This window comes from Schistocerca cancellata, chromosome 9 (genome assembly GCF_023864275.1).
Source record: "Schistocerca cancellata isolate TAMUIC-IGC-003103 chromosome 9, iqSchCanc2.1, whole genome shotgun sequence".
In the NCBI taxonomy this organism is placed as follows: domain Eukaryota; kingdom Metazoa; phylum Arthropoda; class Insecta; order Orthoptera; family Acrididae; genus Schistocerca; species Schistocerca cancellata.
Window position 1 is genome coordinate 11,347,501 of NC_064634.1, and position 25,507 is coordinate 11,373,007.

At 42.9% G+C, this 25,507-nt stretch overlaps 1 protein-coding gene across 2 annotated transcripts in view; it reads left to right on the plus strand.

Moving 5' to 3' along the window:
• Positions 1–25,507, plus strand: part of LOC126101011 (organic cation transporter protein) — a 587,316-nt gene that overhangs the window by 492,208 nt on the left and 69,601 nt on the right. For both annotated transcript variants that reach the window (XM_049911676.1, XM_049911677.1), the window contains exon 5: positions 2,953–3,107. In XM_049911676.1, the coding sequence (XP_049767633.1) occupies positions 2,953–3,107 (155 nt within the window). The remainder of the gene's footprint in view (positions 1–2,952; positions 3,108–25,507) is intronic.

Genomic DNA, 25,507 nt, shown 5'->3' on the forward strand with positions numbered 1-25,507 from the left:
AAACTTAATAAACCACGGAATAATGTAGATAGAGAGGTAAAAATTGACACACATGTTTGGCATGACATGGGGTTTTATTAGAACAAAGAAAAACAAAGTACTGCTAGACGCGTGAAAGATCTCTTGCGCGCGTCGTTTGGTGACGATCGTATGCTCATGCTTGGCCTGCCAGGTCCCCAGACCTCAGTCCGTGCGATTCTTGGCTTTGGGGTTACCTGAAGTCGCAAGTGTATCGTGATCGACCGACATCTCGAGGGATGCTGAAAGACAACATCCGACGCCAATGCCTCACCATAACTCCGGAAATGCTTTACAGTGCTGTCCACAACATTATTCCTCGACTACAGCTATTGTTGAGGAATTATGGTGGACATATTGAGCATTTCCTGTAAAGAACATCATCTTTGCTTTGTCTTACTTCGATATGCTAATTATTGCTATTCCGATCAGATGAAGCGCCATCTGTCGGACAGTTTTTGAACTTTTGTATTTCTTTGGTTCTAATAAAACCGCATGTCATTCCAAGCATGTGTGTCAATTTGTACCTCTCTATCTACATTATTCCGTGATTTATTCAGTTTCCAAGTTTATACTGACTTTTTGATCACCCGGTCCTTAAAACGAGTGTGTGTCCACATCCTTTTGGGTACAGGAAAACGAGATGGAGCTTGAAGCTGAATGTTAAAAGTTGCTCCTCCTTTTATTTAAGCTAACTCGCGTGCTTTGGCAGCCTGAACTTTAATAGGCAGCCGGACTCGATGTACGACACGCGCCAGTCCCATCCTGTAGCAGTCGCAGCACCCCGCATCTCTGTTACCGAACGCCTCGGTCTCGTCGTTCTTGCTCATCCTCTTCTATTCCTCTTCTCTCCATTGTTTGGAATGGTGCAGACTTTTATTGACCAGTACTTGGTCGGCGGCCAACTTATTATGTTATTGCTGTAGCTAGTCAATTGGGTTGTTTTGACTTGTTTTTACAAAATGTACTGTAGAACATAAGTACAGGGTTATTACAAATGATTGAAGCGATTTCACAGCTCTACAATAACTTTATTATTTGAGATATTTTCACAATGCTTTGCACACACATACAAAAACTCAGTTTTTTTAGGCATTCACAAATGTTCGATATGTGCCCCTTTAGTGATTCGGCAGACATCAAGCCGATAATCAAGTTCCTCCCACACTCGGCGCAGCATGTCCCCATCAATGAGTTCGAAAGCATCGTTCATGCGAGCTCGCAGTTCTGCCACGTTTCTTGGTAGAGGAGGTTTAAACACTGGATCTTTCACATAACCCCACAGAAAGAAATCGCATGGGGTTAAGTTGGGAGAGCGTGGAGGCCATGACATGAATTGCTGATCATGATCTCCACCACGACCGATCCATCGGTTTTGCAATCTCCTGTTTAGGAAATGCCGAACATCATGATGGAAGTGCGGTGGAGCACCATCCTGTTGAAAGATGAAGTCGGCGCTGTCGGTCTCCAGTTGTGGCATGAGCCAATTTTCCAGCGTGTCCAGATACACGTGTCCTGTAACATTTTTTTTGCAGAAGAAAAAGGGGCCGTAAACTTTAAACCTTGAGATTGCACAAAACACGTTAACTTTTGGTGAATTGCGAATTTGCTGCACGAATGCGTGAGGATTCTCTACCGCTCAGATTCGCACATTGTGTCTGTTCACTTCACCATTAAGAAAAAATGTTGCTTCATCACTGAAAACAAGTTTCGCACTGAACGCATCCTCTTCCACGAGCTGTTGCAACCGCGCAGAAAATTCAAAGCGTTTGACTTTGTCATCGGGTGTCAGGGCTTGTAGCAATTGTAAACGGTAAGGCTTCTGCTTTAGCCTTTTCCCTAAGATTTTCCAAACCGTCGGCTGTGGTACGTTTAGCTCCCTGCTTGCTTTATTCGTCGACTTCCGCGGGCTACGCGTGAAACTTGCCCGCACGCGTTCAACCGTTTCTTCGCTCACTGCAGGCCGATCCGTCGATTTCCCCTTACAGAGGCATCCAGAAACTTGAAACTGCGCATACCATCGCCGAATGGAGTTAGCGGTTGGTGGATGTTTGTTGAACTTCGTCCTGAAGTGTCGTTGCACTGTTATGACTGACTGATGTGAGTGCATTTCAAGCACGACATACGCTTTCTCGGCTCCTGTCGCCGTTTTGTCTCACTGCGCTCTCGAGCGCTCTGGCGGCAGAAACCCGAAGTGCGGCTTCAGCCGAACAAAACTTTGAGTTTTTCGACGTATCTGTAGTGTGTCGTGACCATATGTCAATGAATGGAGCTACAGTGAATTTATGAAATCGCTTCAATCATTTGTAATAGCCCTGTACATGTATGTACATAAATATGCTTACTCATACAGTGCTTCAAAAACCATATGTTCACTACTAGAGAGATAGATTTTTCGATTCGTATTGGTTTTGTAAACTTATATTAATAATGCGCCCACTTTGTAATATACCATTGTAGTCTTACCGGACCAGAGTTATCCTAAATCTGGAAAAATAATCGATGTAGACTGTCCGAGCACCAGGAGATGAACCACCAGGGCTCGAAACGCATCGTGCATTGAAATAAAGTCACGATTGTTCCATAAAAACACGGGAGAACTGCCGGATATCAGTAACGTCCTTCAGGTGAGTGCCACTGCAGTACTACTACAGTGGCGCCCACCTGAAGGTGGCCGGAAGACTCTGCGCCGAAACATCGTGGCAGGACGTTACCGATATCTGGCAGTTCTCCCGTGTTTTTATGGAACAATCAGTACGCCGGGAAACCTTTAAACATGACAAAATCACGATTGTCAATGGAGACTGTTGTGGTTTATTTCCTTACAAACTTCTTTATAAACGGCTGTGGTCAAATATCGCAGTGGCAGATTCGACCCGACCGGTACAGGATGGATGTTTGTACCCCTAGAAGGTGACCGTCGGCCATTTGCAGGGCGGGCCGCAAGACGAGCCTGACGCTGTCCTTCCTCATCTACATCGTGGTGGGCCCGCTTTCCGGCCTGCTGGCCTACTACTGGGTGTTCGTGGCGGCGCGCCTGCTCATCGGCATGGCGGGCGCCGGCTGCTTCAACTGCGGCTTCACCCTGCGTGAGTAGCGCCAGCCCGAGTGCCGCAAACTGCACGTTTTGCCTACCTTGCCTGACTCATTCAGCAGACAGCATTAACAGCGGAACCGTACGCTCGAGTCACCCAGTTTACTCAGCTTTCACACTATTACAGAACAGATTGATACAGCGAATGTTGTTCTACAACGGTGGCCACCAACGTGAGGGTAAATTCCCCCCCCCCCCCCCCCCACGCAAGGGGTAAAATGAAATTTTCTGAGGGGTACAACCAAAAGGGTTCACTTGTACTTTGGTCACAAAACTAAATTATTCTTAAAACATGATTAGCGTTATCTCTATTTCATGAGACTATATTGCTGATTACGTAACTTAGTAATAATTTTTCAATGCTAGCATTAACATGTGACACAATGTGGAGGAGGTTAAAACTTGTTCAAAAAGATTTCGGGCTTGCAGCCTGTCGTCGTAAACTTCTTTGGATCATATTTCGGCTGGACAACTGCCAGCCATCTTCAGGTGAGCCGACCGAGGACTGACAAAGACTCTTTTTTCCCTTCTTCTTTGTGCTTTTTCACCTCGTACAAAGGTGGGCTGGCACCGGACAAATCTACTCCGCTCTTCAGCCACAACCATTACAATAAAAGAGACAATGAAGACAGAAAGTAGCAGAGGGGTGGTTAAAAACAGTAGACACAAAAATTAAAAACACGAAGCCGTTCACACTCGACGAAAAACACAAAAAAACTGTCGGCACTGCGCAGAAACACTGACGACTGGGGCGATACAAGTGAACGAAGGAGCGTGGCGGCGAAAAACACTAAATCACAAACACGACGGCACACACACGAGAAACTGATGGCGACGATCTCCGGTGCACGAACGTCCACTCGACGTGTGGGAGTCCGGGGACCTGCGGAGAGGGGAAGAGGGTGGTGGGGGACGGAGAGGGGAGAACAGAGATGCCAATAGCAGAGGAGATGGTGGGAGGAATGAAGGTATGGAGGTAGGAGAAGCCCGGGGGAGGAGGGGGGAGAAAGGGAGGAGGGAGGGAAGGGGGTGAGAATGGAGAGAGGGTGCCCATAGGAACAAACAAGGGAAGAGTGAGGTAGGATCAAAGTTGGTAGGAGGGGCAGATGGAGGGGAGGAGGGCATCATCAGGGAGGGGGAGCTGGCGGAAGCCACCTCGGGAGAGGGTATGGAGAGTGGAGAGATGGAGAGCAGGTGGGACGTGGAAATACAGGTGCGGCAGCGGACAGGGGCGGGAGAGGATGGGAGAGACCAGCAGGTAAGGAGGATCGAGTTTACAGGAGGTGTAGGAGGATCCGTATCCATTCGAGGAAGAGGAGGAGGTGGGGGAACGGAATTAAGTCGTACAGGATATCTGCATGGGGTAGGGGAGACGGACGTGATAGGCGAGGCGGAGAGCATGGCGTTCTAGGATTTGAAGGGATTTGTAAAAGGTAGGACGAGCGGAGATCCAGGCAGGGTGGGCATAGCAGAGGATAGGGCGTATGAGGGATTTATAGGTGTGGAGGATGGTGAAGGGGTCCAGACTCCAAATACGGCGAGAAAGGAGCTAGAGGAGACGGAGCCGGGAGCGTGCCTCGGCTCAGATTGTCCAGAGGTGGGGGGTCCAGGAGAGGTGACGGTCGAGGGTGACGCCGAGGTACTTAAGGGTGGGGGTGAGGGCGATAGGACAGCCATAGACGGTGACACAGAAGTCGAGGAGGCGGAAGGAAGGGGTGGTTTTGCCTACAATGTTCGCCTGGGTTTTGGAAGGATTTACCTTAAGCAACCACCGGTTGCACCAAGTGGTGAATCGGTCAAGATGGGACTGGAGAAGGTGTTGGGAGCGCTGCAGGGTGGGGGCGAGGGCAAGGAAGGCGGTGTCATAGGCGTACTGAAGAAGGTGGAGGGAAGTCCGCCATATAGAAAAGGTACAGAAGAGGGGAGAGGACGGAACCTTGGGGCACACTGGCGGAGGGGAAGAAAATGTAGGAATCCGTGTTATGGATGGTGATGTAGGAAGGACGGTGGGAAAGAAAGGACCCGATCAGACGGACGTAGTTAATAGGAAGGGCGAAGGTTTGGAGCTTGAAGAGGAGACCGGAATGCCATACACGGTCATAGGCGCGTTAGAGGTCGAGGGAGAGGAAGATTGCGGAGCGGCAGGAATTGAGCTGTTCGGAGAGGAGATGAGTGAGGTGAAGGAGGAGGTCATCGGTAGAGAAGAACGGCCAAAAGCCACACTGAGTAACGGGAAGGAGGCGGTGCTGGCGGAGATGCCGGTGGATGCGTCGGGTGAGGATGGATTCCAGGACCTTGCTGAAGACCGAGGTAAGGCTGATGGGGCGGTAGGAGGAGACAGCAGATGGCGGTTTACCGGGTTTAGGGAAGATCAGGATTCGGGAGGTTTTCCACAGGTCGGGGTAGTAGCCGGTGGACAGGACTACATTGTACAGTCTGGCCAGGGCGGAGAGGAAAGAGGCAGGAGCTTCACGGAGGTGGCAACAGGTGACACGATCGTGACCAGGAGCGGTGTTGCGTTTCGTGCGGAGTGTAGCGATGAGATCCTGAGTAGTGATGGGGGCATTGAGTTCAGTGCGTGCCATGTTGTCCAAGTACTGGAAAGCAGGGGCGAGGGGAGGGACAGAGGTGTCAGTTCGATCGCGGACATCCGGGAAGAGGGAGTAATCAAACTAGGGGTTGTCAGGGATGGTAAAGACATTGGAGAGGTAGGAGGCAAAGTGATTGACCTTACTAAGGTTGTCCGGGAAGGGTTGATTATCATGAAGGAGAGGGTGGTGGGGGGGGGGGGCGTTTAGATCCGGTAAGGCGGCAGAAGGCTGACAAGTACTTGGACGAGTTGATAGCAAGGGTAGCGATTAAACGGGGGCACGTCTGTCGCGAGTCCCGGCATTTCTTAGCCACGAGCAAGTTTCTGATGTGTCGTCGTAGTTGCCGGTGGCGTCGTAGTGTGTCCGGGTCACGCGTGTGAAGGAAGGCATGTTGGAGACGGCGGGATTCACGGAGGAGGAGGAGGAGGAGGAGGACGGCCTGTGGGGGTAAGGTAGGACGGTGGGGGTGGATGGCGACGGAAGGGACGTGGGCCTCCACGGCCTCAGACAAGGTCTGCTGGAGAAAGGAGGTGGCACGGGTAATATCATCAGGGTGGTGGTAGGTGAGGGGGTGGCTATCGACCCGGGTGGAGGGGGTACCCCGGTAGGCATCCCAGTCGGCACGGTGGTAGCCACGGACGCATTTCACAAAGACACTCTCCGCTCCAGCTTATATACTGCACTGATAGTACAGCTGCGCATGCGTTGCAGTCACGGAGACAGAAGGGCCAAACCGCCCGGCGGCAGCGCCCTCGCTGGTGGAACTGCAGTACTCAGCTGCCGTCGGTATTGTCGCTAGCCGCAGCTATCGAAGTCTTTTGGCGTCTTCGTCTCGAGCGAATTTCGGAGATTACAGGATTCCACGCGTTATTCGATTGGTAACCACTGTCACGGTGCATTAGATTTCCCACAATGCGTATTTCAACGGATTCTTTGATAATAGAGTCCCAAAAAGTCGTTGCTGTGGCCACAATCGAAGTTTGTCGTACTCAATTGAATGTCCGTTAGACATACAATGTTCCTCAACTGCAGACTTACTGGGTTGCAGTAGCTGAGTGCAGCGTTGATGTTCTGTACAACGGTCTTCCACTGTACACGATGTCTGTCCTATATGGGCCATACCACATTGACACAGTATTTTGTAATTCCCACCTTCCGCAGTAACAATTCGTCCTTCACCGATCCCAGCAAATCCGAAATGTTAGAAGGCGGACGAAAAACCACTCTCACATAAATATCAATAAGAATCCTCGCTATCTTGAATTCGCTCGAGCGAAGACGCCAGAAGACTTAGATAGCTGCGGCCAGCGACAATACCGACGGCAGCTGAGTACTGCAGTTCCACCAGCGAGGGCGCTGCCGCTGGGCGGTGTGGCCCTCCTGTCTCCGCGACTGCGACGCGTGCGCGGCAGTACTATCAGTGCAGTATATAAGCTGGAGTAGAGCGCGTCTTCCTCAGTCCTCGTTTGGCTCACCTGAAGATGGCTGGCAGTTGTCCAGCCGAAATATTGGGCAATGAAGTTTATGATGACCAGCTGCAAGCCCGGAATCTTTTTGAACAGTTGATTCGCCGGGAAAATTTCACATGTTACAGGTTAAAACTTGAGAACTGAATGTATGACCGTCTGCTTCCTCAAGTTCCACCCATTTTACACACACTCTGTACACTATAGCAGGCGTTTATGATAGTAAAATTCAGACATACACGTCATTAAATGCTTTAGCCGAATTGTTGATAGTTCCCGCAGTAGACAAACTTCTTAGTTTCTCACCTTGTAATAAATAAACGAAATAATGGACAGCAGCACACAACGTAACTGTATAATGGCTGCTACATTATTGTAGAGCTTACACAGTATTATTATTATTATTATTATTATTATTATTATTGTCAGTGGTCGTGCTCAAAGCAGTGGCAGCCTAAAGTCCTCCAGTTTCTACCAGTTCAGAAGTAAAGAATCAAATGTTCTAAACTGAAGTCCAGTACACCACATTTTAACTTTTTTAATTTTAAATGGACGATCAGCGTGTGGATGACGCAAGTGTCATCGTGTACAAGATTGGTGGTGAGAGAGAGAGAGAGAGAGAGAGAGAGAGAGAGAGAGAGAGAGAGAGAGAGAGAGAGAGAGCGACCGTGTTTTGTGACGACTATCTGCTATCTGTTCTCAATCTGGATAATTGGCTTTATTTTCTGAGGAGAATTTGCAGGTAGCACTGACTCCTTATTTCATGGTTTAATAAAACACCTAAAAAAGCTAAATATCATTTGTCTTGCATCATTTTAAAAACAAAAACGATGAAACCTTTTTTTTCCATTCTACAGTTTAGTTAGGCGCTAATGTTGTTGATTGGTGGGGAGGGGGGGCGGTAGCCGTGGCGAGAGATATACCAGCTAATAGGTGACGGTACTCAAAATGGGATGCACTTCTCAAAAGTTTTTGAGAAACTGAGGTTCAAAGTTTTGCTTGTGTATTAGGCCATACGACGTGTGTGTCCACAGGTACAATTCAGGCATTCACACGTCCCATCATGGACTGCCACACTCTTTCGCACGTTCCGGCCTCTACAAATAGCGTCACCGATGTCGTGAACACACTGTTAAAACGTCTGCCTGTCGGGAACTGGTTCAGCATCTAAACACTCCCAGAGTTAAAAACCCAGGGGGTAAGTCTGGTGACGTAACAGGCACCGTTACAGGGCCTACAAATCCTATCAAACATCCGGGGAAGACGTTGGTGAGATGTCGACGAACTGTAATGCGAAAGCAGGGTGATACACGGGCATGCAGAAACTGCATAACATATCGTATTGCCAAAGACACATTCTCAAGCAACCCAGGCAGAGCATTCCACATGAAGTCCAGGTATGGTGCACTATCAAGGCATTCGGAATAATAACCGGTCCAAGTAAGGGTTCGCCAAGAATCCCTGCCCACTCATCGATGCTGAACCGATGCTGATGAGGTGCCTCAGCCGGTCCCCGAGGATTCTCTGTAGCCCACTGATGTCGAGTATATAGATTGATGATGATGCCATTTCTGGTAAAGAGGAATGACAACAGAAATCTCGTAATTCTGATGGCCTGGCGCAAAAAAATCGATAACATTGTTATGATAGAGGGAAATCTGCTGCTAATAATCTCTGCATTCGTTGCAGTTAATATGGACAGTAGCGATTGTCATGCAGGATACACATAGTCATACTTTGGTTTACATCGTGTTGGTAGGCCACTTGCCTGGAGCTTGTACTAGGGTTCATCTAAACATCCTGTACAACCGTCCTCCATATCTGGTGTACGCACAGCCCCTACCTCCCTGCAGCTTTGTCTGTCTGAAAGGACACATTATCTCACAAATGACCAAAAAGGGTTTAAAAAAGTTGTGTGATGTGGTTGGTGTCTGTGAGGGTACTTGTTTTGGTACAGCCGTGCTGCCTCTCGACTGTACCCATCTGCTTGGCCGCACACAAACTCTATCTCTGTTTGTTCCCACATGAATATCGGACCATTCTGCTGCTTGCAGTACACGGCGTCAGCCCCTCTGCCTGTAACACACAAGGAGCACAGGGCATGTGGTCAGAGGAACTTTCATTTCTCAACGCCATCCACTGTGGCAACGATACGTTTCTGGACTCAATGTCATAGGGCCTTTTCCCCCTCCATTTCCACTCGGCTATCTGTCGCTGTTGTTTGTCGGTTTTATTAATGTTCACGCTGTATACACTGATGCGCGTGTCACAGTTAAGTCATATTGGGCTGTACTAGCTTTGAATTTACTATTCCTAAACTATTAGTAAACGCCTAAAATTGTCACCCTGCCTTAGTCACAGGTTACATGTCCTAATGCTTTCAGGGACAACAGAAACTTGATGTTCAGCACTTCGTATAATTAGTGGTCTGACTCCGTAGCTTGAGTGGTCAGCTTAGATGGCTGCCATGTGGGGGACGTGAGTTCTATTTCTGGTACCGCCAAGAATTTTTCCTTGGTGGGATGACTGGTACGAGGTGCACTCAGCATCATGATAACTGAGAAGCTACTTGAATGAGAAACATCGACGCTGGCAAAACGGCAGAGATAGCAGTGTGCTGACCACATGCTCCTCCACAGATAGTGTGCGTGACGCTGCAAGGCACAGAATGGCATTGCGCACAGTAAACATTTTTCAGGCCTTCAGGATCAAATTTAAAATACTCTCTTAATCTGCTCATTAAAAGATTTAACCTTGTTTTAAGAGTTTAACATAATAAGTCAATTACTAAAGATAGAGACTTTCAGTGTGTAACCTCCCCGTCACTTATCGATCTTAATGACAGTGAAAAATTAAACCGCGTGTACCTAATGGAAATTTGGGAAATGCAATCGTCACCGAAGTTAATCTGTCAGTAAAGAGGGAGGAAAGGGTTACATCTAAATGAAAGGAAAAAAGCAAATGAAACTGGTGGAAATTAATAAAGAGAGTAAATGTGCAGCCATTACGTTAACTAGCGGTAATTAGATATTTGAGATTTGGGGAAAATTACGGTCGCCAGTCCTATGGACAATTACTATAGTAACTGAAAAAGAAAGGTTATTGCACATATAATTAGCACTAGAAGCGTGGCAACTGAAGGTTGACACGTGTAGTGTGAAAACTGAAAGTTTGTCAGAAGTAATAAATTTCGCTACACTCTGACTTAATTTAGCAAAAGAATTAATAAAATCGGAAAATTGAAAGTTAACTTAGTGACTGAAATTAATAGTGAGCTTTGTTTCTGAAGCACATCGAAATTCAGTAAAATACGGTTAATCTTGGGCTACCTCAACAATCATTTCAAAAGCTACTTGAATCTACGCAATTTAGAAATAAGAGATTTAACTTTGAACTTGAATTAAATGATTCTGAACAATTAACAACAGTAAAATTTAGTACGTACCAAGCTGAGCTGCAGTCACAGGTAAGCTAAAATACGGTAACAAAACTCGCACTCTTAATTTGTGCTTGTGTAATCTAAATATTGTAGCCAGCTTTGAATACCTTAACTGAACTTTGAAATTAAAGCAGTGAAATGGAATGATATTACTTTAATGCTGGCATCTGAATTTCAACGACACTCGGGTTCATTTCGGAAAAGGAAGGGACCCTGCTTGGTAATGCAATTGGGACAATGAGCAACAAAGGTTCATGCTATGTTGCTGTAATTTTGTGATGCAACAATTTTAAAAGCTGAGGTCTGCCATACAGTTCTAAAACTTTACGTGCTTCCAGTCTTCCTTGTTGGCTGATTGAAGGTTAGAAGCCGTCGATCGAGGAGGTGGTGACAGTCACTCATTGTCGGCCATCGCTGTTGCAGAAGCTGGATGTTGGCGCGCCTCCTTCTCAACACGGTCACCAGGCGAAACGGGCTCTTGATGTGCGCCAGCTAATGCTTCCCGTCCGCGACACCATGTCAGAAATTATCATAGCAAGTCGAGCGCAATTACATGCTGCCAAACCCCAAAAGCGCGGCAACTCGCAGGAGCTTCACACAACACACCTGCTCCACTGCACCACCCCAGCCAGACTCTCCTCTGCCCGCGCTCCACGCAGCAGAGTTAACACTACCAAAGAACCTAAACACTTTGGTTCTCCACACGACCTATCGATGTATTCGTTCGATAGCATAGTTTTCCCTAGGCCAGACCCAGCGTATAAATACAAATAATATTCACAAAACAAACCAATTGTACATCGACATAAATGCATATATATATAAAAACAGTAAAACAATTACAATATACAAAGACACAGAAACTTCATATCTTCAGGTAACAAAATAAGGAAAAAAATTTATAGTACAATAGATGGAAATAGGAGGATATGCATTTCCGGCGTTACAAGTGTCAGAGTTTAGAGACTGGAATAATAAAAAATGAAGAAATGTTAGGAAGATGTTTCCGTGACTTGGGTAGTTGTACTGTATGTCTACACTGTTTCCCTTGCCTGCCTTTACTTCTATTGCGTTGTGTATTACTAGTTTATTATTTGTATTTTTCAGTTAATATGAGTATTGCAACAACCTGCGTTATGGCCCAAAGTACCATTATCCAAGATGGCGGCGATGACATCTGCAACTGATGTCAGTTGATGATGCAAGTACCATTACCCAAGATGGCTGGGAAAGTGTCAGGCCCCCCATGGTGGGAAGTTCAAATTCTATCAAGACAATGCAACCTCTTCTAACCTAAGAAAAGGCTGGGAAGTTAGGTCACTTGTGCAACCTCCACTAACCTAACCCACCTCCCCCCCACCCCCAGAAAAATGGCAGGAAGTTCAAATGCCAACAGGATAATGCATCACACCATGGTTATCTCTACTAACCTAAAAAAAATAGCGGGAAGATAGGTAATCTCCAATAACGTAAGTCACCCATTTGCCACCTCCTCCTAGGGATTCGCGGGAAAAGGATTCATCCAGTGCTGGGCTGCTGGAGAGAGGAAGAAGTATACTTTATTTATTTTGGAACAACTTAGTTAGGTATGGAGTATATTTACTACACTGATACAAAACACACGCTCTGAGATGCTTGGGATCATGCCACAAAGCCCACATATCTGTAAACTACTCCTGAATAACACTCTGCAGACACGCAAACAACTCCTAATGTAGCGAAATAATTTCAGTACAGACATGCAAACTCCTCCTAAATAATGCAGTACACAAATGTGCAGACATGAAATCAACTCGTACACTATCCAAATAATGCATAGTGAAACCCATAGACCCACTCGCAAAATAATGCAACAAACACGCAAACAACGTACACACACACAGCCCGCCACCCCCTGTCCACTAGACTGCATAGGAGTCCACTAGACTGCGTAGGAGTCTACCAACAGCCCTGCAAACTGACGTGGTCATCAGCTGTCAAACCACACACAGGTGCCCGTTCGGGTCCCACACGCGTGAGGCAGCGACATCCCTTTCATGCTTGGTGCCTGAGAAATCCCTCTCAAAATAATTCATCGCCTAGGCATTGTTGATGACGTGACCGGACGGGAGTGAAGACTTATTTACAAACTGCAGACACTCCAAGGTGGGCTGCACACACATGTGTTTGCCTTTGCTGGTGTGAACCCTCCCTCTACCTGCGGTCTGGCAAAGAGCTTATTGCCGAGCGACGCTGCAGAAATCCGTTCCAGAATAGCACAAGCTGCTTTCTCCCTGGCGATTCTAACGGACCGTGCGAGATGTGTGGCTGATGCATTGCTGCGAGTAGCTACATACCATCACAAGTGCATCTAACAATGTTCTCAATGTTATACTTAAGCCACGTGGCTATTTAAAATAATAACCAAGTCGAACTCTAGTAAATTGCATAGTGTCCCAAAAATACTTAACGTGTGCTTTTGTAAGAGTTTTCGTGATGTCTCAGCTTGTATGCATGGAAATTCTTGCCCTAACAGAACCTGTCTACGAAAATAGTGCAGAATAACATCGAATGCACTCTTCCCAGCAGCCCTAATGTGATACTCCGTCCATCACGTGTTACCCTTCCTGCTTCCAACACACACAAACGTTCCCACCGTTATGTAGACTCTCCTACATCTCAGCACAAAGAATGTGTTGTGAATGAATCGTGCATTACGATTGGCTCTTACCACATTTACCTGCTGAGTTACTGATGTCGCTGGTATCGAAGCACCATCCATCTTTTCTTTCTGCAGATGAGACTTTCAACAGTAAAATTATTTTGCACAGTTCACTAAATTGAATTGACAGTTAAACCCGCAAAGTTGTCTACAGATCATGAAATACATGAGTCTCACAAGAATATTGGAAGCCAGGAACATACTTGCCAGCATAACTACAATTAAATATTATGATTGCTGCTACAGTCTGACACCGATCGATGTACAGGTAGTGTCTCCTCGTGACGGCTGTGCTTCTGGAACGAATCTCAGTATCTATAGCGCACATAATTTTCCACGTAAAAAATCTCTCTTGTACCCTCACAGTTATCAATATGCTGCATCTGTAAGTCCCTCACAATAGGACACACAGTCATCTTCTCTAGTCATGCCACAACATAAACCACAGTAACTTTACAATGCAATATATACACATTTTACACAAACAGTGCAGTTACCTTTTACATCTGTACAGCACCTGAAAAAATTATGGTATGCCTCCACTCACATATGTTATGATTCTGCTCAGTCCTAGGAAAGGACCGTCCGCCTTTTCTTTCTTTCTACAGACGTGACTTTCAGCAGCAAAAAACTATTTTACACAGAACACCATATTGCACCAGCAAGTAAACTCTGAAAAGTGCCCATAGCTATCGTCAAATACTGAAAAACTCTTACTCAATTACACTGCTCTCGTACTGAGGACAGGAGATGGAATATTAGAGCATGAAACCGATCTCCAACCTAGCAATATATCACCACATACTTTGTCGATGTAGTAAACATACAATTCATATCCTCCGCCATACAAAATCATCCCTTTTACATCAGAAAGCTGTCAGTGGATCAGTCACTCTGAGCTGTTGTGCAAAGACTGGCTTGTTTCACCCCTGGGTACAAACACATTACTGTTTCTGGTCCGGACCTGCTTGCTTGCTTGCTTTTCTACACCCATCTCCAGACTCTGGGATTACAAGAACATATGTATTTTTGCATAGTTTGCCATAATATTATACCATTTTCGCAGTGCTTCTCAATATCGAGCACACAGCAGTAGCCTACTGATCACTCGTGCAGCATAATTCTGAAGATGTACATTGGTAATTATTTCTCTACAAACCCAAAGCTTTAGCACTTATCCCATCTTTGAAGACCTTTACATGAGAACTCAAAACAAATGGAGGAAAGTGATATTTCCGCTCACAAATACCGATGTCCATAATGTAACAGACTCAAAATAATCCCTATAATTTACAAGTCAACTAAGGTCTTTCTTATGTCTAGAGAACAAGCAAACGTCTCTTTCATCTGCTAGATGCACACACCACAATCAATATTCTGTCAACTAAATAAAGCCACAAAACGTGCCGAAGCAGTCAACCGAACAATTTACATCAGCGGGAATAACGATCCAGTGCAAACACACCTCCATATTCAATCTTCTCAAATTTCTACGCAATCACGAAAGCTGCCCAACACATACTAAGTATTAGTTCACTATTCAGTAGTCTAGAGGATGGCAAATTTGACTCGGATACATTCCTGCATTCCAACAGGCCTCTCCATTCTGACAGCTCCTACCATGTGTGTCACCGACACTGCAGGCCAAGCACGCGTAGGTAGAATCAATCATCCTAAGAAATCGGTCACATATATATTTTATCCCTGTACTTACATCTAAATGTTACGATTGCAGTCTCAGTGGAATGTGATTCGACAATGAGCAAAGTATCAGAAATAAACCCTATTGATGGCTGTGGCTCTGGAAATAGAAATCGGTACCATTCTTATGACTTGACACACTCTTCCCTTTGCAGTCATAGTACTTGACATCAAATCCATTTCTTCCTTATGAATGGACATGGTCATTCCCTTTCGCACATGTCAGAACACGCACATACTTTATAAACCTGATGCTCAAGGCAAACCTATCACGCATTCCCTACTACTACTACTACTACTACTACTACTACTACTACTACTAAGTATACTACTTTGTCAATAACTGATCACTGGTGATACAAAATAATACTGACCGAAAATCAACTATGGGTGGACATGTCTCATAAGTTTTTCTTGCGGGTGCTGCCACAATGTCTTAGAATGAGAGGTTTAATCATCTTACAAACTCCCAGATGTTAAAAAACCTGATCCCAACAACTACTGTATGTAACTGTCACAAGCGGTCTTGGTTCTACAGATGCACACAGGCATCCATGTTAAAAGCTATACTGGCTTTATAAATTGAAGTATGGCATCATTACCTCTGAATGATGATCACCGTCTCTGTATTTGTCTGGAAAAACCACCTCATTCAGAGTGTATAGTATCAGACCAACATGTCGCCGATGGTACAACCTCGTAATAAAATTACCACATTTTGAAAGCAATTCGACTAAGGAGCATGGTATGAAACCAGTATTTGCAACTCCTTCAAGGCACCACTGCTAGATATTTCTCCAGTATTTGTAACGCATTCTGTCTTGATGCAATGTCCGAGGGTTGGTGATAAATCCACTAGGCTATAGGCAATGTTTGATTGAGAAGGATCACAAACAGTAGTAGATGGTGAGATGATTGAGGTCATAAGAAATGTACACTAGCTTTTCAGATCTCTAGTGAATCATATTTCTGGCACTCTCATATCTTGAAAAAGTCACCTTTCTCGAATCTGTCTGCTACAGTAAAATTACCATCTCATTTTAGGTAGCCCCCATGCATCCTGCAAATGCCTCCTACCATCCCTGCATCTTTGCACACATGATCATTCCAGTGTAAGTCAGCACTGAGTAGGGGTCAGAGGAAACTATATCTACCACCTCCTGAAATCCATGCACAAACAGGTGAAGCTGAGTTACTGTGACAGAACTGTTTTTTGACCATTCGACGGAAACGAAGCCTGCTCCTGCAAAACATAGTAGTATAAAACACAGTAACAGAACTGGGGGGAGGGGGGGGGGGGGATGTGGATTTTGCTACTGCACTGTGGTGCTTCTCCAAACTACATACAAATACTACAGATCCATGTCCGTTCACATCTATCTCTCCAACATGCTATCTTCGTTATTCTGTACCATCCATCAGAGAAAAATTACGACCTATAAAAGCTCAACTAATTTCATCTGATAGGCAACTGATTTTTACCGCATCTCCCTCCTCCCATATATTGAAAACAAATACCGCGTGCATGCAGGTATTGAGCACATGTGATGATCCTATTAAATATACAGGTATTGATCCACTGCACAGACCAGTTTAAAGTTCGATTACTTGTACTGTAGGAGGATGACTGTATCCCACAGACCTACTGTAAGCCGCAAGAGATGCTCCCTGTGATCCTGTCTCATTGTTTGAAACATTATTTTTTTCTGCTCTAATACGCTTTGTACACTGCCAAACATTTTGTTTTTCTGCCACAACTTTGAGGTCTTCATCAGGTTCTAAGTTGTCATTAAGACGCTCTGATCTGCCGCCTCCAGCAGTCACCCCAAAGTACTGGTATCCAAGACGTCGCACTGTGACCCGATTGACGTCATTCAAGATGACTGCCGTGATGTCAGCTGATTACACGAGTACCGCTACCCAAGGTGATTGGAAAGTGCCACACACACCCTGCCAAGCCCCCCATGGTGGAAAGTTTGAATTTTGGAGGGAAGATAGGTCAATTGGGCCACCTCTAGACGTCGCACTGTGTAAACCATATTATTATTGCTGTTACCATAACACACCACACACACTGGATGATTTTAAATAAGTCATTTACAACATAAGGAAATTGCAAGAGTTTTACGGCGTTGGTGTAGGGTTCCAAACTGTGTTTAAACTCGTCTGTCATAGTGACGGAATAGCTGATGGCTCAGCGTTCCATTCCGACTGATTCCTCATACTGCAGTCATGTACACGATCACTGTTTCGGTGCTATCCACTCCACAAGGTGCCGTCCATCCACCAAAAATCCTTCTCCAACTCAAACAAGCGATATCAGTCAATCATTCTGTCGTAACTAACAGCGTGCCAGTGCATGGATGGGATGGAAAAGACACCATCGATGAACTCTAATAATAAGAATCACAATTGATAGTGTGAACAATTTTAGCAATTTTACAGTAATTTCAACACTGACCAATGACGTGACAGCAAGTTTCCCAATTTCAGTATCGATACCCACTTAGTGCTTATCATTGTGAACGTGGATAGATGACTGTGCTGTACGTCCAGTCATTGTTAATTCTCAAACACATACACAATCAAAGTATATCAGACAGCGCCCTACATATTTCTAAAACCTCGAGCATAGTGCGTAATTTATGATCCATCTCTGCGTATGAGAGTCACAGAGCATTCTCACAGTCTTAGGGTAAAATTAGAGAGTGAAAGACCCTCATCACACTGGCATTGACCATCCCGCCCTGCAGCACCATTACCGAATTAATCTGCAACCGACCAGAAGTAGACTGCTACACTCCACATCTTGTGGATGAATGGAGCTTTCAGAGTCCTCATCCTTCTAAGTGCACAAGATTTCTCGAGATGCGCCCATGTCGAGGCGTTTAGCGCTCCTTATCGATGTGTAGTAAGAGTTCAAAGTGTCCTGATGTAATAGCAGACGGTTAAGAAGAACAAGAAATGAATAATTTTTATGCACAATGGAGCCCCAGACAGATGGAGTTAGATGCATTTTTACATAAATCAACGAAGCTACCAACTCTAAAGTATTGTTCTAGAGTCTAGGATCAATACTTGGAAGGTATTGGTAAGAGAGAACATAAACACATGCACTCCTAAGGCTATAACATTCTGCACTTAAAATGGACTATAATGCTAGACCTCTTGCATTTACAATGTATCAGTTGTATGGAATGTAGCGCTGTTAATATTCCAATGAAAGAAATATATTTCAAGTGCAGGACATACATCTTTCTTCCTGGTTTCTCAACAATAAACTACATTATCAAACCGTAAAACAGAAAAACTACATCCATAAAACATTGGCTCTGTGTAATAAGAGTACAATATAGCTTCCTGGAGATGTATAGCACCAGCTGTTCACATCCGATCACGGTTCAGAAATTACAGTATGCCTGCATCAGCCCTATATAAAATGCTCGTTAGTAACGGCGAATACCTCTTACAAGGAAACAGATAAAGGCATAGCAGTGGCGTCTGATGAAAATTACAAGTCATTCCATCACTAACTCTGTAAACAGCACACCTGTCAGGCAAAAGTGTGCAGGGGGATTGCACTGCTTCACAAGCACCTATCACTAACTTAGTTATGACACTGAAGTCGCGATTTTACACCCAAGATGCGACAGGGAGGATGGAGTACATTGCATAAATCAAAGTTCATTTAGAGGAATGACCAGTTGGTCATCACACGAGATGGAAGTCCTCTGATGACCAACAGGTTTATCATTAACGACCAAAAGTAGACAGTGCTTTAAACCACATACAGAACACGTGGCTGTAAGCGAGTAGAACGCTGGCTATGTCAGGTGACTGATGCATTCTGACAGAACAGTGAAAAAATTGACCTGCAGCTACTTCTCCCTCTCTAGAATGCATCATCAGTCAACCATTAAATCATACCTCATTATAGCTCCATCTCAATCAATCACCCCATCCACTATCTGTTATACTTTAACGCAGATGCAAGTAAGTTTAGAGACAGATGGTTCTCTGTCTTCCTAAAAAGTGTCAAATACAGTAGTCAACTCGTGTGTATCACTGGTACCTCAATAGACATGCAATATAATGTTGCCTCAAGGGAGAAAAATAGACTGCTTCCCTGATTCCCTTCGCTTCAATGTCAACATTTTCTCAGATTCCTCTTGCTGCTGCATATTTGTTCCTATGTACAAATTGTTCAGCGTGAACCAGAAGATACACAAGTACTTCCTCAATTTCCCCGCATTTCAGTGTATATTTGGTCAATTTATAGCTATTCACCTGTCATTTTTTGCATTTCAATTGATTTTTCTATGTCGGTTCTATCCACGCGATCATAACATAACCTCTCATTCTGTGTTCTAAAATTGCTTGTAAATGTAGCACAAATGCCAACACCTAACCCAATTGCACTGATCAGGATGTGTTGTATAGCACTGTACTCGATTGTGTCCAGTCGCCTCCACATTTGGAGAGCTTTTCCTCCGTTTTCTGTATGTTTGTGTTTCCACAGGATCAGTCTCTGATTGCAGTGGTCGCTGCAGTGGAAAATGAAGTAAGATTGGAAATTAGAATCCCATTGACAATGACATAATTAGAGAGAGCAAAAGCTTAGATTGATGGATGCAAGATGGAGAAATAGGTCATGTTCTTTTCAAAAAAATCGTCCTGGATTTGTCTTAAGCAATTTAAGAAAACCATGAAAGACTTAAATCTGGATGAACAGACGGGAATTTGAACTGCAGCTCTCTTACTTTGAGTCCAGTTGTGATGTGCCCCTTACCTGTTGCTGATATTGCACTTGGTCTTACATATCTTGAAGTCTCGTAACTTGATCTACTGAAAAGATATTCTGGAAGCTGTTACTGTGCAGGGTAGTTGCAAATGATGTAGACCACACAATAGATGAATTTTAAAAGTGATTCATCCCACTTTATTTGCACTGTAATGCTGCTGATGACTATTTCAAGTTTTACAGACTGCAGTTTACACAGTCAAGGAGACACACATCTCTTCCTTTGCAAACATGCCCAGAAGAAAACTCAACTAGCCATTAATCAGAGCATTTGTTGAACTTCACAATGCCATAAAGTATAGTGACAGGAATGTGAAAGTAGCAGTGCACAGTAATTAACTTATAGTAATATAGTAGTAAATAGTTTTTGTGGATCGTAAGCATTTTCAGATTAAGTATTTACTGGCTCATAAGACCCTAAGACATTAGCTGGTTTCCACTGAAACTAGCCATTGACAACATTATAGTGCAAATAAAGTGGGATGAGCCACTTTTTGAAATTCATATATTGTATGGCCTACATCATGTTTACATAAATAGTTGTTGCTCTTATGATGTTGGGGTGCAAACTTAAAACTGCATAGATTTTTAGCTTTCACTTCCTTACCATGGACATTTTTATACTGACACTGATATGTTAGCATCAGATCAGCTAAGTGCAGATTTTCACATGAACTGACATAATGATATTATCTGTGTGTTGACCAGTCACAGACTAACCATTTTGGGGGAGGGATTGTAACAATTCATGTTGAATGTTACTTAAGTTTCTTCTGCCTCATCCATTGATGAAGGAATGGGAAATTTTCAGGCTTCACAAAATTTTATTCACATTAATTGGAATGCCAACTGCACACTCATCATGTAAACAAAACACAGACAGACTTCACTGATCTCTTTGAGTTCCAAAAGTAACTTCAAAAACTGACTGACAAAACAACAACTCAACAACTAACTCAAAGCCTCTCTGCATCGCCTTATATAGAATTTTAACAATAGCTTCCAAAATAAAGCATTATTAATTTTGTACAATTTTGATGTTCACAATTAAAATTTACAAAATGTAAAGAAACTGATGTTGCAGGTGAATAAGGTATAAAATACAATATTGAATGACAATCTTTTAAAGTAATATCTTTAGTTTTCCATACGAAAATCATTCTGAACATTATTTCATTAGTTAATTAATTTCAGATAACTAGAATATGTTCTTGAAAAGTTGGAAATAGCTGCTATCAAATAAGTGGTACTGGGACCTCCTATGCTTCCCATTAGCTTAAAACATTTTCTAATTATTTGATGTTGTTGTAACTTCAATCAGCTGTACCTTTTAATTACTCAGTCTTCCAGTAAAGCCACTTGGATCATTGCAATCAGGAAGATGAATATAAATAACTGAACTGTAAATTTAAAGGGAATTTATTATAAATAATGATTTGACACGTCAGTACGTATTACATGTTACATGTGCAGCTGCATTAGATATAGAACAAAAGAGTGAAAAATTTTACTTATTTGTGGGACAGAAAATATAACAAACGAAGCAAGTTTCCAAACTTGCTACATTTCAGTCTATTACCACTATGCCACCTCACTTGGTCTCTGCTTCAAACTGTCATTGTGTGATGATACTATAGCTATGGAGTGCCCCTGCATTGTTTGAAACATATAAAACCCTTAGGCATATCCACCCCTTAGTGATGAGGGCAAACAAAATTCTAGTAATGTACCACCAGGCTAGACAGTGTAAGTTTCTCAACCACCACAGATATGGTAGTGGTGGTGGTGGTGGTGGTGGTGGTGGTGGTGGTGGTGGTGCTAGTTGTCTATTTCCATTGGCTTCTGAGCCTTCAACACCTGGTTCAGTAGTTGAAATGGTGACTGCTATGTTTGGAAAAAGATGCAACCATTCAGCTTCAGTAATTGAGAGAGTATGTGTTGTTATTAGTTGCATAGTTTTTGAAGGACTATCATCTCCATCTCCTCTGATCCATTCTGATTAGATTGAATATGGTCTGCTCCAGTAATTGTGACACATTACTCATATTGAGCTTTCTGTACTCAGACCAACTCACTTGTAAATGCTGTTTTTTTGGTCCCAGTAACATTGCCAGTGATTTTTCACATTGTGAGCAGTCTTGTTCTTCATATATAGATCCTGAATATTCTAGTCTTGCATCTCATCTCAGTTAACTATGGCTAACATGGCGTAAGGAGGGAGGAGATGCCCGCCATTGTGCAGACTGTCAGAGTTCTGCTAGTAAATGTACTTTAAAATCTACACTGTCCTCAGACTCATAAAGGAGATGAGCAGCAATTACCTGCTTTAATGTGTCCCATGCAGCCCTCTTTACAAACTCAATATGCTCTTAAGGTCTTATGCCTCCTAGTGATCCACTGTGGGATGAGACTCCTATGAAAATCAAAGAAGTGGCATTACAATGGCTGTATGTAAGTGAACACACTATCCAATTGGAAATCGCTTTTAAAACTAGCAATCTCAGATCACTATGCAGTACAGCTTAAATTGGAACGCCGTGAGGCCCCCACTGTCACCACAAAGCAACAGTTTGTAACTAAAAGAATAATGTATAATGACAACATAAATAGACTAAACTGGATGCTAGCACAAATAAAATGATTTGAAAATTATAGCTTTTCATATGATAACTTTGCTGCTGACTTTTATTACTGCTTTGGTACCATATGCCCAGTTGTAATCACAAAAATGAAACAAACAAAAAATATAAACAAAAATATTTGGGTAAATAGTAATGTCACTGAAGCGAGGGAAAAATTAAAACTACTCCACAGTGCAATGCTGAATAACAGAGAGATTCCTGAGCTAAAGGAAGCCTTCAAAATATATCAAGCACACTATAAGGACTTACTTACACAGACCAGGAGCAACTATGTTGCAAATAAGCTTCAAAACTCACACAACGTAACTACTGGTATCTGGGCAGTCATAAACAGTTTTATAATCTGCAATGACAAATCCTGTATGGACTTTACTATTAACCACAATGGCATGCTCATAAAAGACCAACTGGAAATTGCAAATATTTTTAATGAATATTTTTCTTCTGTAGGGGAAGCCATAAATGACAAACATAAAAACATGCACTACAGTTTTAAAGGTAATACATGTGACCATAGTATATATCTAGCCCCCACAAACTGTGCAGAAATAATGGGCATCATTAGCTCTCTAAAACCCTCTAATTCAGCTGGGCATGATGGCCTAAATAGTAATGTTTTAAAAGCCTATAGCCAAAATGTGTCTGTACCTCTGTCTGCAGCAGTCAACAATATAATAGAATCAGGCACCTTTCCAGACAGACTAAAAATAGCACAGGTAACACCCATTTTTAAGAAAGGTGACAACAACAAAATAGAAAACTACAGACCAGTCTCAATCCTTCCTGTCTTTTCCAAAATAGTTGAGAAAGTTATATACAACAGGATTATAAACTTTGTTAACAAACACAACCTGATGTTCGAAAATCAAAATGGATTCGTAAAAGGTAAATCAACTAGCACTGCAGCTGCTCAACTAATTGAAGAGGTGTTAGGGAGTATCGAAAGCAAGGAACGTGTGGCAGGTGTATACCTAGACCTGGAAAAAGCCTTTGATTGTGTGAACGTTGACATCCTATTAGACAAGCTATGGAACATGGGCATTAGAGGCGCTGCTTATGACCTAATAAAGTGTTATATGAGCAATAGAAAGCCATTTGTTCTACTTAAAATGGAAAGTGGTGTCTACAAATCAGAGATCACTTGCATAAAATATGGGGTGCCCCAGGGCTTGGTATTGGGCCCCCTTCTGTTCTTGATCTATGTAAATGATATTAAATACTGTACTATAAATTCCAAAATTGTTCTGTATGCCGATGACACGTCCATTGTATGTAAAAAGGAATCATGTAATGAACTAGAGGCCGAGTGTAATAATGTGAAAAAAGAAATTGTTCAGTTTTTTAATGAAAGCCACTTAAATGTAAGCACCAGTAAAACATGTTTGATGGAGTTTAACAAAAGTAGTTTGAATAATGAAATTAAATTATACATGGGCAACGAAGTGGTAAAGAAAGAGTCTAGTGTAAAATTCCTTGGCGTAACAATCCAAAGCAACCTGAAATGGGACACACATATTGACTCTCTAGCAACTAAGTTGTCGAAAAATATATTTGCAATCAGTATTATTAACAAGTTCTGTAGAGACACCGTAGTCCTAAAGACTGCATACCATGCTCTTTTCTCCTCTCACTTGAACTACGGTATTGAAATTTGGGGGACAACAACCAAAGCTAATCTAGATAAGCTACTCATTCTTCAAAAAAGGGGTGTGAGAATAATCTGTGGAGCAAAATATAGGGAATCTTGTCGCAACTTGTTTCCAAAAACAGAGGTGTTAACTGTTATAAACACATAAGAATTTTTAAGAATTTCAAGAATTTTATTCACCATAGATCATTTTACAATGATATTGGCTTCGTCATACAAGATGTACTAGTACATACAGAATAACAAAATAAACTTCTGTCAATACATTATAAATACATTTGAAGCATGGCAGTGTACCAAATTACAAAGGATAGCTTTTAAAAGCTAACGCAACAAGCTATCTTATAATCTAATATAATATGGTATTTTATTGTTTATAGTATAAACTTTGTAATTACACACGATTAACCACAGCATGAAATAATATGTTTAACTACAGACAACTTTTACATGCTTATATTCTCCTCAGGCATCTCAAAGAATTCTTTAATGTCATAGAATGGATGATCTGACAGCCAGCTGTACCACTTAATTTTAAAAGAATTTGTATCCATAGACTGAACATGAATTGGCAGTTTATTGAACATTTTGAGTGGGTTAACTTTGTGGGAATTTCCTGTTCTCGCTAATCTGTGGCGCGGTATGTGTAAATTACCATTCGCCCTGGTGTTGTGTTCGTGTATTTCCTTTCTGGCAATAAATTCTGAAATATTATTTTTAATATAGAGTACAGACACATAGATGTATACATTTATAATTGTAAGTATTCTGAGTCTGGGGAAAAGAGGACGACAGTGCTCCTTATGACCTCTTTTACATATTATACGTATGACTTTTTTTTGTAATTTCAATACGTTTTTGATGTGAGGGGAGTGCCCCCATATAATAAGACCATATGAAATATGTGACTGGCATAGCCCAAAGTATGTCACCCTAAGGTACTCAAAGCTCACTACCTCCCTTAGTTTAAAGAGAAGGTATGCCACCTGAGATATTTTTTCACATACATGATTGACATGTTCCTCCCAATATAGTTTTGAGTCAATGTGAATACCTAAGAGTTTTACAGACTTATTGCCTACTTCATTTGATGTTCCCATTAAACGTTGTTGTGTTTTGTCAGGGTTGCATAGGAGCTTATTGGCTGCAAACCAGTCCAGGGCCTTATCTAGTGTTTCTTTTGTTAGGTTATTCAGATCTGAAATGTTCTGATGTGTGGCAAGTAGTGTTGTATCGTCAGCATAACACACAACAGGGTGAGCTATATTTTTAGGTAAATAATTAATAGTGACAATGAAGAAGAAGGGTCCAAGGATAGACCCTTGTGGTACACCTGTGCTGATTTCCATGATGGAAGAATTTAAATTTCTGACTGAAACGAATTGTTTTCGGTTACTTAAATAAGA